Source organism: Nematolebias whitei, chromosome 1, assembly GCF_014905685.2.
Source record: "Nematolebias whitei isolate Nwh7 chromosome 1, NemWhi1, whole genome shotgun sequence".
In the NCBI taxonomy this organism is placed as follows: domain Eukaryota; kingdom Metazoa; phylum Chordata; class Actinopteri; order Cyprinodontiformes; family Rivulidae; genus Nematolebias; species Nematolebias whitei.
Window position 1 is genome coordinate 29,660,061 of NC_056498.1, and position 14,112 is coordinate 29,674,172.

At 39.8% G+C, this 14,112-nt stretch overlaps 1 protein-coding gene across 1 annotated transcript in view; it reads right to left on the minus strand.

The window, feature by feature from the left end:
• Positions 1–14,112, minus strand: part of hdlbpb (high density lipoprotein binding protein b) — a 43,196-nt gene that overhangs the window by 14,559 nt on the left and 14,525 nt on the right. Inside the window, exons 7-17 of the mRNA XM_037676326.1 lie at positions 11,998–12,213; positions 9,766–9,972; positions 7,354–7,461; positions 7,082–7,186; positions 5,802–5,880; positions 3,622–3,761; positions 3,427–3,531; positions 3,218–3,331; positions 3,051–3,137; positions 2,834–2,965; positions 1,228–1,446 (exon numbers count right to left, since the gene is read on the minus strand). Coding sequence (XP_037532254.1) covers positions 1,228–1,446; positions 2,834–2,965; positions 3,051–3,137; positions 3,218–3,331; positions 3,427–3,531; positions 3,622–3,761; positions 5,802–5,880; positions 7,082–7,186; positions 7,354–7,461; positions 9,766–9,972; positions 11,998–12,213 — 1,512 coding nt within the window. The remainder of the gene's footprint in view (positions 1–1,227; positions 1,447–2,833; positions 2,966–3,050; positions 3,138–3,217; positions 3,332–3,426; positions 3,532–3,621; positions 3,762–5,801; positions 5,881–7,081; positions 7,187–7,353; positions 7,462–9,765; positions 9,973–11,997; positions 12,214–14,112) is intronic.

The window sequence follows — 14,112 nt, forward strand, 5'->3', positions numbered from 1 at the left end:
AGTTTCAGCTTTTTCTATTATTTAAGCTACTAGTTAGCTGTTTTTATGCCAATTAAGATTTTTCAGCTAATTCCACGTTTTTTACACTCATTTAAACTTTTTCAGTCAAATTCAGCAAAAATGTGCTCCCTCCAATTCTTGTAATTTAAGCTTCTTTCTGCCTTTTTAGCTGCTTTTTTCTGATAATTTCATTTTTTTTCTGATAATTTCTACTTTTTTGTGCTCATTTCAGCTTCTTTCAACCTAATTGGGCAAACGTGTTCTTTCTGATTTCTTCTGCTAATTTAAGCTTGTTCTACCTTTTCAGCTACTTAGTTTTAGCATTTGTTGCTAATTTCAGCTGTTGTCAGATAAATTAAAGTTTTTCATGGTGATTTCTGCTCCTTTCAGCCTAGTAAATGTATTTCTGCTAATTTTAGCTTGTTGTGCTCCTTTCAGCTTTTTCTGCTCGGTTCATCTTTTTATACTATTTCAGCTATTTTTTTAGCTGTTTTGTGCTAAATTTAGCTTTTTCAGCTATTTCCACTTTTTTTTTTTTTTTTGCTCATTCCAGCTTATCCCACTTCCTTCTGGTAGTTTAAGCTTCTTTCTGCCTTTTCAGCAACTTTTCAGCATTTTTTTTTTTTTTTGCTAATTTCAGCTTTTTTAAGCTAACATCCTAATCGACCAGTTTTCAGTCAGGTCATCTGGACGGTTTCTTTTTTTTTTTTCTGAAACGTTTCATCTTCTATCCGGAAGGCTTCATCAGTCAAGGAAACACACAACACAAAACTGATTCTTCCCCCAAACAGCTTACTTCAAAGTGGAGCAAACTAGTTATGTTGGTGCCAAGATGGTGTCTTTGGCACGCCCCCTCCTCTGGTGCCGCCCCACTTCCTCGTTGGCAGTCATGTCAAACTGGTTCAAAAACAAAAAAGTCCTAATTTCCTAATATTTGTGCTTATTTCTACTTATTAAACCCAAATTCAGCAAATAAAAGTTATTTTCTGCTTTCTTCTGCTAACTTAGACTTGTTCTTCCGCATGTCAGCTACATGTCAGCTACATATCAGCTACATGTCAGCTACATGTCAGCTACATATCAGCTACATGTCAGCTACATGTCAGCTACATATCAGCTACATTTCAGCATGTTTTTCAGCAATAAGCATCCACACTGCATTTTCTCAGGAAATGCATTTTCTCTAGTTCTCTTTGGATCCATCCAGAACTCTCCGTCCTGGCTCACCTTCTCTTCGGCCAGCTGCAGCAGCTGCTTCTTGGCCTTCTCCACTTCGCCTGCAGGTCCTCTGATGGTGACTTTATCAGAGCCGGAGCCCTCAGAGGGGAAGTGGATGTGGACCCCCCCACAGTCCTCCATGATGGAGCGCACCAGGCAGCCCTTGGAGCCGATCAGAGAGTTGTGCAGTCGGGCGGGGATGGTGACCTCCGTCTCCTTGATGTTGGCCTGAGGAGGTGAAGACAAATATTTGAGCATTTGAAACACTTTTCTTCTTTATTTTTATACTGTAGTATAAGTTTTAGCTCCTATGAACAAAGGTCTTTTGTCATTTGATGCGTTTAACTCTTTAAAAGCATTTTGTAAATGATTTATTGCATTTCTTTAATTTTAATAAAGGTTGCATTTTGTTTGTCTTTATTAGATGCCTAGATTGGGGAGAAGACAAAAAGAGACGCAGGAGATCACCATCAACTGTTTATGGTACTGTGCAAAAGTCTTGAGCCATCCCTTATTTCTTTCATTTTGCTTCTACGCAGCCAGACTTTTGTATAAACCTTTAAAGTGGTTCTGATTAACTGTTCTTCAGGCTTTCTGAAAAATCTTTTAAAGTTTGTTGCTTTTAAACTCATTCTCTGTCCGGTACACGACCATTTTCAGAAGAACGTTTATTTTTTAAACCTCTTCCCTACTTATTGACCTATACATCGTTTAGTCTTAAAAATAAAAGCTCTTAAAGAAGAACCAGTGCTGTGTAGTAACCTGGTACGACTGCATGATAGCAAACGTTTATCGTCATCACTGTATCAGAGCGCACATGTGCAATGGTGGAGCCACGGGGTGGCCAATGGTGGCCTTGTTCAATATAAATGACTCTTTGGCCACCCCAATCATTTGAGGGAACTATAAGCAATATAACAACTAGAAAGTATAGTTTCCTCAAATGATTGGTGGTAGCCAGAGGTGGGCACAGATAACCAAAAAGTTAGCTATGCTAACGCTAAACAGGTAAAAAAAAAAAAATTAGCGGAAGTTAAATCGTTAAGAAGATTGTCACTCAGTCTACGTCACAAGTCTTCGTCTCTTTCAGGTTCAAGCTGCGTCGACCAATCATGTCTTGTCACGTGCTTGTAAGCCAATGGCGTGCTTAACAGCTTAACGGACTCTTTGAGACACACCCACGACAAACAGGAACAAGATTGTGAAATTTTTTAGTGGACTTAAAGTTGGTAAAACCTAATTTAGTGGAAGCTAATTCCGCTAACGGTTTCCAAATTTAGCAAAAACACAAACAAAAGATTTGTTCTGCTATTAGCAGATTTACAGATCTGTGCCCACAACTAGTAGTGGCCATCTTGGATTTTGGCGTGGCAATCCAATTTTCTAAAGGAACCTTTCCTATGCCTAAATGCAGCCACACAACAAAATGAATGTTGGTGCCTCACCAATTTTTCCAAGACATTGCACGCACAATGTTCATGGATGAATGGAGTAAATTTCCAGTATCACCTTTTCCCTCCGCGGACAGGAGACAACAACTGAACTTCAGTCAGTTTTCTGAAATCCAGTCCAATAAGGACTTTGTTCCTGGACTGTCAGGTGCTCGTTGGCTCACCAGTTCTCTCTGGATGGCGAGGACTCGATCCCTGGCGGCCTCACAGTTGCTCTTTTTCCCCGTGATGACGATCATCTCAGAGTTGCTGTTTTCAGTCGGAAGGTCGATCTTCGTGTTCGTCTCCTCGCGGATCTGACGATAGAAACCTTCGGGATTATTTTCTGCCCAACGTTGCCCGACAGCTCTGCTTCTGGACTCATTTTCGCGCTCGTCTCACCTTTTTGATGTTTGCGCCGCCTTTTCCGATGATGTTCTTGTGGAACTGCTTGAAAATGGGGACGGAGATGGAGAAGCTGTTCTCAATCTGAGAAGGAGAGAGAAGGTCAGCGAGTCTGAAGAGATGGACATAAATCAGGGAAAGGGACGGAACGTGTTTGGTTTTACCAGGTCTGCGATGATTTTCTGCAGGAACTTGGCACATTTCTCCACCTCATTCTTCGGCCCCCTCAGCTGGACGATGTCGCTCTTCTGCGCCGGGTCGGGAAAATTAATAATGACCTAAAAGCAAACAAGATAAAGTTAAAGGCGTTAAATGAGAGCAGTGTATAAATAAATGCCTTCACAGCTCTAAGGTGGTCTGAGTCAAAGCTCACCTCAGGAAACTTGTCTCGAACCTCTCTGATCTTTTCTCCCTTCTGCCCGATGATTGTCCGGTGGAACTTCTGCTCCACGATCAGGTCTTTGGTTCGCTCATTTTCCTGGACAAGACGAAGTAAAGTGAAAGAAATCCTTTTAGCTCATGGTGTTTCATACGTTTTATTTAAAAAACCCATCAAGAGCCTCCTCACCATTCTCTGGACCATCTCAATGAGCTCCCTTCGTGCCAGCTGGACTCCTTTAGGGTCTCCTTCGATCCGGATCAGGTTGCTTCTCTCCGAGTCCTGCGGGATTCTCACCGACACTTTGTACTGCTCCTTGATCCGATTGACTGCAGAGCAGGAGATAGATTGGAAAAGAGAAAGAAACTTTGATCACAAAGAAATTCTAATTTTCCGATTAGTTTCTGAATCGACAAAAATGGAAATTTTGTTGATTTGAGAAAAAAAAACGTTCGTACAGTGGAAAACGTGTCTTTATGCAAAACAAACAAACTTGCCACATTTCTTTTAAATTAGAAACCGATGCACATGTTTTTAGAGACTTTTGACTCACTGAATATCAAAAATGATTCGTAGAAAAACAGCCAAATGTATTTCATCAATAAAATCTAGTTTTATTTAAAAATGAACTCATTGGTGGGCCGAACTGAGCACACCCGTGGGCCTGATTTGGCCCCTGAGCCACCAGTTGAATACCCCTGATGTATACGAACTGAAAACATTCAAAGTGTAGTGGCAACAATTTTACAGTATAAGACAATCTTTTCATTTCTATGGTATGATAGAGCTGACAAACGCTTAATATTTTAACATGCTTAACTACTTTTAAGTAGTAACGTTATAGTAAAATGAGGCTGGTAGTACGTAGTTTGGAGAATAAGAGGAAATTTGACCACATAGCCAAGCTTTAAAAAAGGCAACAGGCAAACAATATTTTATCAACTAAAACAAAACTAGAGAAATTGCTTTCAAGAACTTGCTGAAAAACAGTTGAAATGTAGCTGAAATGGAAGAACAAGCCTAAAGCAGAAGACAGCAGAAAGAGCACATGTTTGCTAGATTGGGTTTAAATAAGCAGAAATGAGCACAAAAATTAGGAAATCAGCTAAAAAAAAAGATGAACTTAGTCAAAAAAAAAAAAAGCTGAAAAGGCAGAAATAAGCTTTAACTACCAGAAGGAAGTAGAAAAGGCTGAAATGAACTCAAAAACTGTGAAAATAGCTGAGAAAGATAAAAATAGCATCAAAATAGCTAAATAGTAGCTGAAAGAGCAGAAAAAGCTGAAACTAGCAGAAAAAAGCTGAAAGGAGCATAACACTCTGAAATTAGCTAAGGCTGAAAGTATCAGAAATTAACATGAAAAACTTGAATTTATCTGAAAACAGCTGAAATTAGCTAAGAAATGCTAAAAAGTAGCTGAAAAGGTAGAACAAGCTTAAATTAGCCGAAGAAAACAAAAAGAACACATATTTGCTGAATTGGGTTTAAATAAACAGAAATGAGCACAAAAATTAGAAAATCAGCTAAAATAATGGTGAAATTAACAAAAAATAGCTGAAAAGTAGCAGAAAAGGTAGAAGAAGCTTAAATTAGCGAAGAAAGCAAAAAGAACACATATTTGCTGAATTGGGTTTAAATAAGCAGAAATTAGCACAAAAATTAGAAAATCAGCTAAAATAATGGTGAAATTAACAAAAAATAGCTGAAAAGTAGCTGAAAAGGTAAAAAGAAGCTTAAACTACCAGATGGAAAGCGAAAGAGCCTTCTTTGTGCTCATTTCTGCTTCTTCATTGGGCAAACATGTACTTTCTGATTTATTCTGCTAATTTAAGCTTGTTATACCGTTTCAGCTACTTGTTAGCATTTTACTAATTTCAGCTGTTTTCATATAAATTCAAGTTTTTCGTGGCAATTTCTGCTACTTTCAGCTTAATTAACTTCTTTATGCTAATTTCAGCTCGTTACACTCCTTTCAGCTTTTTTTTGCTAGTTTCAGCTTTTTCTGCTCTTTTAGCTACTATTTAGCTGGAATTGCTTTGTTTTGTTTTTTTGAATGTCCAGAGGACCAGATTTAACTTTTTTAGATATTTAGCTGGAAATTATCTGAAAAAAGCTGAAATTAGCACACACAAAAAAACCCAGCTGCAACAACAACTAAAAAAAAACATGATGCACGTAAAAAAAAAACACGTTGGTAAAGTTTCACCTTCGTGTGGTCACTGTATCAGTCCTAGCTGATAAGCCGCTAACTACTCATAAAATCTTCCCGAAAAAATGTACGAAACATGGCGAGCTTCAGTCAATTGTTAAAAACCCAAAGGCTTTCAGACCGACTTGTTTCTCTCCTGCGGTCAACAGGAACAACTCACTGTTGGCTCCGTTCTTTCCGATCAGGTGTCTGTGGAAACGTGGATCTATGATGACTTCAGTGTAGTCCATCCTCACCAGCTGGAAACAGAGGAGACAAAAGACGACACACAGTTTATTTAACCTGCAACTACTTTTACACAAAACTCTATCAAGACACAGAAGACCCTCACTACTTCATGGTTCAACTTTCACGGACTCGCTCTTTCACGGTTTTTCAAAGTAAGACTGAACACGAGAAAAAATAAAATAAAATTGTACACGACACTGACTGTCAACTTTACTATTACGTGATTGTGACAGTACTGGATACTGTACAGTAAAAAGTTAATGAAAAAATAAAATACTTCGGACAGGTGCCACCATTTTGTAGTTTTCTCTCAATAACCCTACACTGTATCCCCGCTCATAACAACTACATTTCCCAGAAGCCAACAGTGCCCCGCCCAGAAGCCTTGTTGCCTTCTGCTGAAATAGGGAGAGTTTTGATCTGATCGGAAAAAGCTGGGTCCTTATTCATACAGTGACTTGGGAGCCCAGCAGATGCAGAGAGCCACATGGAACCCACCAGGAACTGGACCAGAACCGGACCTCCAGACTCATCTGTCAATCTGAGAGCTGCTAGCCAGCCCATGAGGACTTCCGAGCAGGGACAGGGACACATCGCCTGTAGGTCCAGCTACTCTCTGGAGCCCACTGGGACAGTTTTTTCATCCAGATTTGGATGCAATCTGGTCCCACGCCTGCCACCCGAAGGTGCCCCCCACCAAATGCGCTTTGGTGCTCAAGGGCTGAACAGAACCGGAGTAGAACCGGACCCCCAGACCCATTGGCGAATCCAAGAGCTGGTAGCCGGCCCACGAGGATCACCGAGTGGGGACACGCCGCTTGTAGATCCGGCGCTCCATCTGGAGCCCACCGCCACTACCCCGAGCCGGAGAGCCGACCAGAACCGGCAGGGTAGGTCCGCCGAAATGGAACCAAGTCGGAGCAGAACCGAGCCGCTGCTGTTTGCTGAGTAAAATTTAGTAGCTACATATAAGTATGTTGTTAAAATGATGTAGGTTTAAGAGTTTAGAACATTGCAAGAGTGTGGGAAGGGTTTATATAATTTACAAATACTGAAATAAATATAACGTCACTACTTTGTGGAATTTCACTTATTGTGGGGGTTCGGAACGTAACCCCCACAATAAACGAGGGACTACTGTAACCTTCATAGAAAAGTTACATTACGTGTTGTCTAAACTAAAACATGAGTTTTTTGTGTGTGTGCACTGACCAGGTCCTGGATGATCTCTTGAATCTGGGCCTGAGCCTGCTCCACCTCCTCTGTCGGTCCCTCCAGGCTGATGCGCTCCTCACCGTCTGTGAACTCGATGTGAACCTGGCAACATGAACACAGACGACCCGGTTTAACAACCAACGTCTGATAAAAACACCTCTGCTGAAGTCGAGCTTTAAAGCCACCGTTGTCTGCTTCTTTCAGACCCGGTTAATTTGACGTGTTTTGGTGACGTCGGATGTGTTTGTGACGTCTAACTCCGCCGTTACCCGAGGCAGCTGCTGCGTGATCCGTCCGATGTTCTGCCCTTTCTTGCCGATGATGAAGCGATGCAGCCACGCTGGAGCGCTGACCTCCACCACCATCACACTCTTGGCCTGGACACACACCGAATATCATCGCAGTCAAACACACGAGTCAAACACACGAGTCAAACACACGAGTCAAACACACGAGTCAAACACTGCATCAATAACTCAACAGGAGTTTATTATAAACGACTGTTTATAATGTATGAATAAATCAACTAATCAACATATTATAAAAACAAACTACAAAAATTAACAGGGCCTTCTTTTGGATAAGAAATTTGTTATGTTTATATTTTATTGTGTGAACTGTGTACATAATTTCGCTCCACCACATGTACCACATGAGGTGCGAATGACAATAAAGAAACTGACTCTGATGTTTATGAAGCATTCACACTATTGTGATCCATTTTTCTTCTGTACGTTTTTCAGCATTTTTCTCGTTCCACAATTTTTGTGCTATTTCAACAAATCATAAATCAAAACATTCAGCGCATTCAGGACAATCCTGATATGACTTTTTGGTATCGGTGCAACTTTGGCTTTTTGAAATATTTAGGCTTTTCTACCATTTTTTTCCTCATATTAAATGAATTGAGCTCATTTGACATCCTTCAAATCTTTAGATGTGTTTACAACTTTTTACTGCTCTTTTCACATTTTGTTCTGCTTCAGCTACTTTCAGCTTCCCTGCGCAAATTAATTTTTTTTTCAGCTACTTTTAGCTCATTTTGGCTGTTTTTTCAGCTGTTTTGTGCTCCTTTCTTAATCTTTCTGCTAACATTTTTGTGCTTTTTCTAACTTTTTTTTTTTTTGCCTTTCAGCTGCTCCCTTCTCCAGGGGTCACAACAGCAAAATAAGTCACACAAAGATTTGGCAATTATTTTTATGCAGGATGTCCTTCCTGACACAACCACAGACCACCGAGCTACCACAGCCCTCTGTGTGGAGCAGAGAGCTGCTATCTAGGGCGCCCGGAGGAGCAGATGGTGGGGGTTAAGAGCCTTGCTCAAGGGCCCAGAGGGGGACAAACGAGGGTGGAGGCAGGTCGATGCGTCATCTATCCCACCCACATTTTGATGTTGTTGGTACCGGGAGTTGAACCAGCGATCTTCCAATCGCAGGCCCACCTTCTCTAACCTCTGTGCCACCACTCCCCTGTGCTTATTTTAACTTCTTTCTGCTAATTTCGGCTTGCTGTGCTCATTTCTGCAAGTTTCAGCCTTTTCTGCTATTTCAGCTACAATTTAGCTGTTTTTTGCTAACTTTAGCATTTTCAGCTAATTCCAAATTTATTGTGCTAATTTCAACTTTTTTCAGCCTAATTCAGCAAAAATATGCTCTCTTCACTTCCTTCTGATAATTTAAGCTTATTTCTGCTTTTCTAGCTACTTTTCAGCTGGTTTTTGCTCATTTCAGGGTTTTTTTTTTAGATAATTTTTACTTTTTGTGCCCATTTCTGCTTTTTTCAGCCTAACTGGGCAAACGTGTTCTTTCTGCTTTCTTGTGCTAATTTAAGCTTGTACTAGCTTTTCAGAAAATGTTTAGATAACTTCAGCCGTTTTCAGATAAATTCAGAATTTTCTTGGTAATTTCTGCTACTTTCAGCTTAATTAACTTCTGCAAATTTCAGCTTTTTATGCTCCTTTCAGATTTTTTTAAGCTAGTTTCAGTTTTATCTGCTATTTCAGCTACTGTACTATTTAGCTGTTTTATGCCAATTTTAGCTTTTTCAGCTAATTCCACACTTTTTAGCCCATTAAGCTTTTTCCACTTCCTTCTCGTAGGTTATGCTTCTTTCTTCCTGTTTGGCTACTTTTTAGATGTTTTTTTGCTAATTTGAGCCTATCCTTTAGCTGATTTCCTCATCTTTGTGCTCATTTCTGCTTATTTGAACCCAATTAAGGAAATACATGTTCTTTTTGCTTTCTTCTGATAATTGTCTCTGCTTGTTTGTTTCTATTGTACAGCACTTTGGTTGGCCTTGTTGCTGTTTTAAGTGCTCTATAAATAAATTGGTATGGTATTGTAATTTAGTCTTGCTCTTTCATTTCAGCTGAAGTTCAGCATGTTTTTTTTTTTTTTTGTCAATTTCAGCAAGTTGAAGTTCTTCTACAATAAGCATTCACACTGCATTTTCTCAGGAAATGCAGTTTCTCTAGTTTATATTCATTTATTTATTTGATCTTTATTTTAAAGGTGACTAATAATAATTTGCATCTAATAAAAATAAAACTAAGCATCAGAACAGAGCAGGGTCTAAAGACCATCAGTGACTGTGGATGCATGGTGTCCTTCACGTGTGATGAAGAAACAACAAATATCCTGAAGATTAAAGCTCATTTAACATCTCGGTCTGGTCCTCCTCACCTTGGCGTAGACCTGTGTGAGCGCAGGCCCCAGTTTGTCGGGCTCCCCCCTCAGGATGATGGTTTCCGAGGCAGAGTCCAGCGGAGGCATCTCCACCGACACCCCGGTGGCCTCCAGGATCTCCTGCAGGGTGTTGCCCTTTGGACCGATGATGTACTTGTGCTGAGACTTCTTCACCTCCACCGAGATGGTCGTGGTCTTTCTCTTCTGCAGAAACAAGGTGAGAAGTAAACGACTTGAGGCGGGAAGAGATGAAAGGATGGAAACTAAAAGGAGCTGGCGTGAATTAACAGACTGTGTGACGGAGGAGCCCAGAGGTGACGGATCAGGAAGTTTGTTGTTGCCTCTCATGCTCTAAACAACATTAGTATTCCCATCCTGTTGTTGTTCTCTGAAATCCAATTTTCTCTCGGCGTCGTCTCCATCTTGCCAATCATAGGAGCTCATCAAGGACACACACAAACACACACACTTCCTGTCCGTGTTGAAACCATCCGTCTGATGCCTTTCGTTCAATCTCATCAGGTAATGAGATTTGGTGCGCAGTAAAAAATAAAACCACAACAGCAAACAAGAAAACTAAACAAACAGATTTATTTTATAGAGGAGCTTCAAGTGATGAAGCAAACAAGTGAAAAGTGAGACGGCGGTGAGACGAGAGAAGCCCAGAGTTCATTGAGTTACACCTAAAGGCCCGAAACTTACCGTAACTCTGATGGTTCACAACGGGCTCCGAGAGGCTGAACGTCAGAAATGATCAGGAAGACCTTCTTGTTTTTTATGAAGCATTCACACTGTTGTGATCTATTTCTCTTCCGTATGGTTTTCAGCGTGATTCTCATCCCACAGTTTTCAAGCTATTTCAGCAAGTCATAAAGCAAAACGTTCAGCTCTTTCAGGACAATCCTGATATGACTTTTGGTGTTGGTGCAACTTTAGCTTTTTGAAATATTTAGCCTTTTCAGCCATAATTTTTTCTCATATTAAATAAACTGAGCTCATTTTCTATCCTTCAGATCTTTAGATCTGTTAACAATCTTTTACTGCTCCTTTCACATTTTGTTCTGGTTCAGCTACTTTCAGCTAACTTAAGCTGTTTTGTGCTCCTTTCAGATTCTTTCTGCTAACTACAACATTTTGTTCTTCTTCTAACTTCTTTCTGCTAATTTGGTATGGTATGGTATAAAGTTTATTCATTTAAAAAAATACAAAACAATTCCATAACAATATAAAAAAAAATCAGATTTTTATGCTCCTTTTCGCTTATTTCTGCAAGTTTCAGCCTTTTCTGCCATTTCAGCTACAATTTAGCTGTTTGTTTGAACTAATTTTAGCATTTTCAGCTAATTCCACATTTTTTTTGCTAATTTCAACTTTTTTCAGACTAATTCAGCAAAAATGTGCTCTCTCCACTTCCTTCTGGTAATTTAAGCTTCTTTCTGCTTTTTTTAGCTTCTTTTCAGCTGTTTTTTTTTGTTTGTTTGTTTATTTCAGCTTTTTTCAGATAATTTCCACTGTTTTGTGCTCATTTCTACTCCTTTCAGATTAAGTGGGCAAACATGTTCTTTCTGTTTTCTTCTACTAAGTTAAGCTTGTTCTACCTTTTCGCTACTTTTTACCATTTTTTAGCTAAGTTCAGCTGCTTTTAGATAAATTCAAGTTTTTCGTGGTAATTTCTGTTACTTTCACCATAAATAAGTACTTTCTGTTAATTTTAGCTTGTTATGCTCCTTTCCACCCATTTCTGATAGTTTGAACTTTATTTTAGATACTATATTCAGCTGTTTTGGTGCTAAATTTTCCTTTTTCAGCCAATTCTACATTTTTTAGCTCATTTCAGCTCGTTCCACCTCCTTCTGGTAGTTTCAGCTAATTTCTGCTTTTTTAGCTAATTTCCTAAAGTTTGTGCTCATTTCTGCTGATTTAAACCTATTTCAGCAAATGTGTGTTCGTTCTGCTTCCTTCTGCTAAACTTGGGCTTGTTCTTCCATTTCAGCTACATTTTACCATGTTTTTAGCTAATTTTAGCTGTTTTTCCAACAAGTTCTTCAGCAATAAGCATTCACACTGCATTTTCACAGGAAATACAGTTTCTCTAGTTTGCAAGAATAATGATTTATGATTTTTTCATTAAAAAGGCCTCTGAAAACTTCATTAAAAAAAGACAAAGTGAAGCACAAAAAATGTAAGAACCAACGCCGACACCAGAAAATCCCTTGTTTCGACGCTCACCTTGTCTTCGTAGATGGCCCGGATGCGGCTGACTGCCAGAGCAACGGCTTCCTTCTCTCCGGTGATGACGATCTCGTCCTTCGGCAGGCTTGGCGGGGGGATGCTGATGCGAGCACCCGTCTCCTGGCTGAGCTCCTGCACCAGCCTGTTGTGGGCTCCAGCGATGAAGGGATGGAAGGCCTTCTCCAGGGAGAGGCGCTCTACTGCTCGCTTGTCCTGCCGAGGAGGAGGAGGAGGAGGAGGAGGAGGAGGAGGAGGAGGGGAAAGAAGAAGTCAGCAAACACACAAGCTGCTCAAAATATAGAAAGTCTTTATTACGCTTATTGATAATTTTGTCATTTAATTGGAAATAACTGGTCAAGTCAGGCCTGAGTTATAATGCCAGTCAATAAAAGTGTCCAAAACTGAGTCAAATACACTTGAAGAGGTGGAGTGAGACCGAATTAGATAAAACTGCATTTAGCATCAGATGCAGTCAGTCCTTTAATGAATTTCATTCATTTTAACTTTCATAGTGAGAAAAAAGTACAACTCAAAGATTCAGTTCAGAAATACTTCAAGTTTTAGTTTCTAAAATAATCAACATCAGTGCAAAATGCTGGTGAAGGTTCTCAGTCATCCAGGACACGGTAAATAAAAAAGTTCAAGACAAAAGCAACTGGACTGTAGTTTGTATCCGAAGATGTTTCGCTTCTTGTCCGAGGAGCTTTCTCAATTCAAAGAACAGAAAGTGTGGGGTTCGAGTTATAAAGCTGAGGTAAGCTAGATACCAGTGGTGCAGTCTACGCGATACGTGTGTATACAGAGTATACCCACTAGAAAAGTTGAAGAATTTCAGTAAACCCTCTTAAAAATGCCCAATGATACATGACATATCATTAGGCACATGTCATTGATACGTTAAACGGCATTTAAACGCTTCCGTAATAATCTACCGGTATGCAGCGCTTGTTTATTATATTGGCTTATCCAGTGAATTATTGTATAATTAACACTTCTGTACTTACTACTTGAACATGTTTTGCTTTGATACCGATTAATAAATTCTATAACATGTTTTTAATACAAAGCCAACTGTTGTACAAAGTTTCTCGTTCATTTATTGAAGTATAAGCATCAGAGAAATTTGGAAATGCTCAATACGCTTAAAAATCTAAATAAATTGACAATTACATTGTACTAACCAGTGTACTTTGGTTTCTAAGCACAGTATACGGACCGACCGCGGTAAGGTTAGTTTTACGTTGGACATTGGGCATTCGCGCTCCGTGGCTTCAACGATGTCCAACGTAAAACTAACTTTACCGCGGTGTACCCACTAAAAAACTGTAGACTACACCACTGCTAGATACATATGCAGATTGCCCTTTCACTCCTCACAATAGGGGTAAATTAAGGTCTTTATAGTCTGACTCACAGATGGGCCACTCTGGTCACATGGATGAAGGTCTTGATTGGAGTGAAAATGACTGGGTATCGGGCATAAAGCTGCATTATAGGTTTTTGAAAGTTGGAATCTGAGACCTCCTCTGTTTAAAGATGGTTTCTCTCGTTTTACATAAACAGCTTCTTTCACACCCCTCTCAAACCATCTGTCTTCTCTGTCCAAAATGTGAACATTTTGCTCCTGAAATGAGTATCCCTTATTCTTGAGGTGCAGGTGAACCGCTGAGTCTTGTCCTGAAGAGGTTCTCCTGTGCTGAGCCGTGCGTCTGTGAACAGCTGCAGCAGTTTTTGTTCATTTCTTAAAGCACAGTTAGCTGGTTAACAAAAACTGCTGTACATTAAGAAGATCAGTTCTCAAATTATAATGTTTCAAACTTTTTCTACTCATCTTGACTCACCGGTGATGCCAGAGTTTAGTTTAAGATCAACTCTTGATGATAATTGAAAGTTGTATAGCTGCTTTGTTTAACTGTTCAAAATAACTTTCACACTTTAGTGCAAGGTCTTGAGGGATGCGTCTTCTCTCACGTATCTGTTGTGGATGACTCTCAGCTACTACCACTTCAAATTTTAACTCGGTATCTGTAAAACTGACTGAGTTATATCCAACATTTTTCAGTCAGGTCATCTGGACAGTTTCTTTTTTTGTGCTGAAACGTTTCGCCTTCG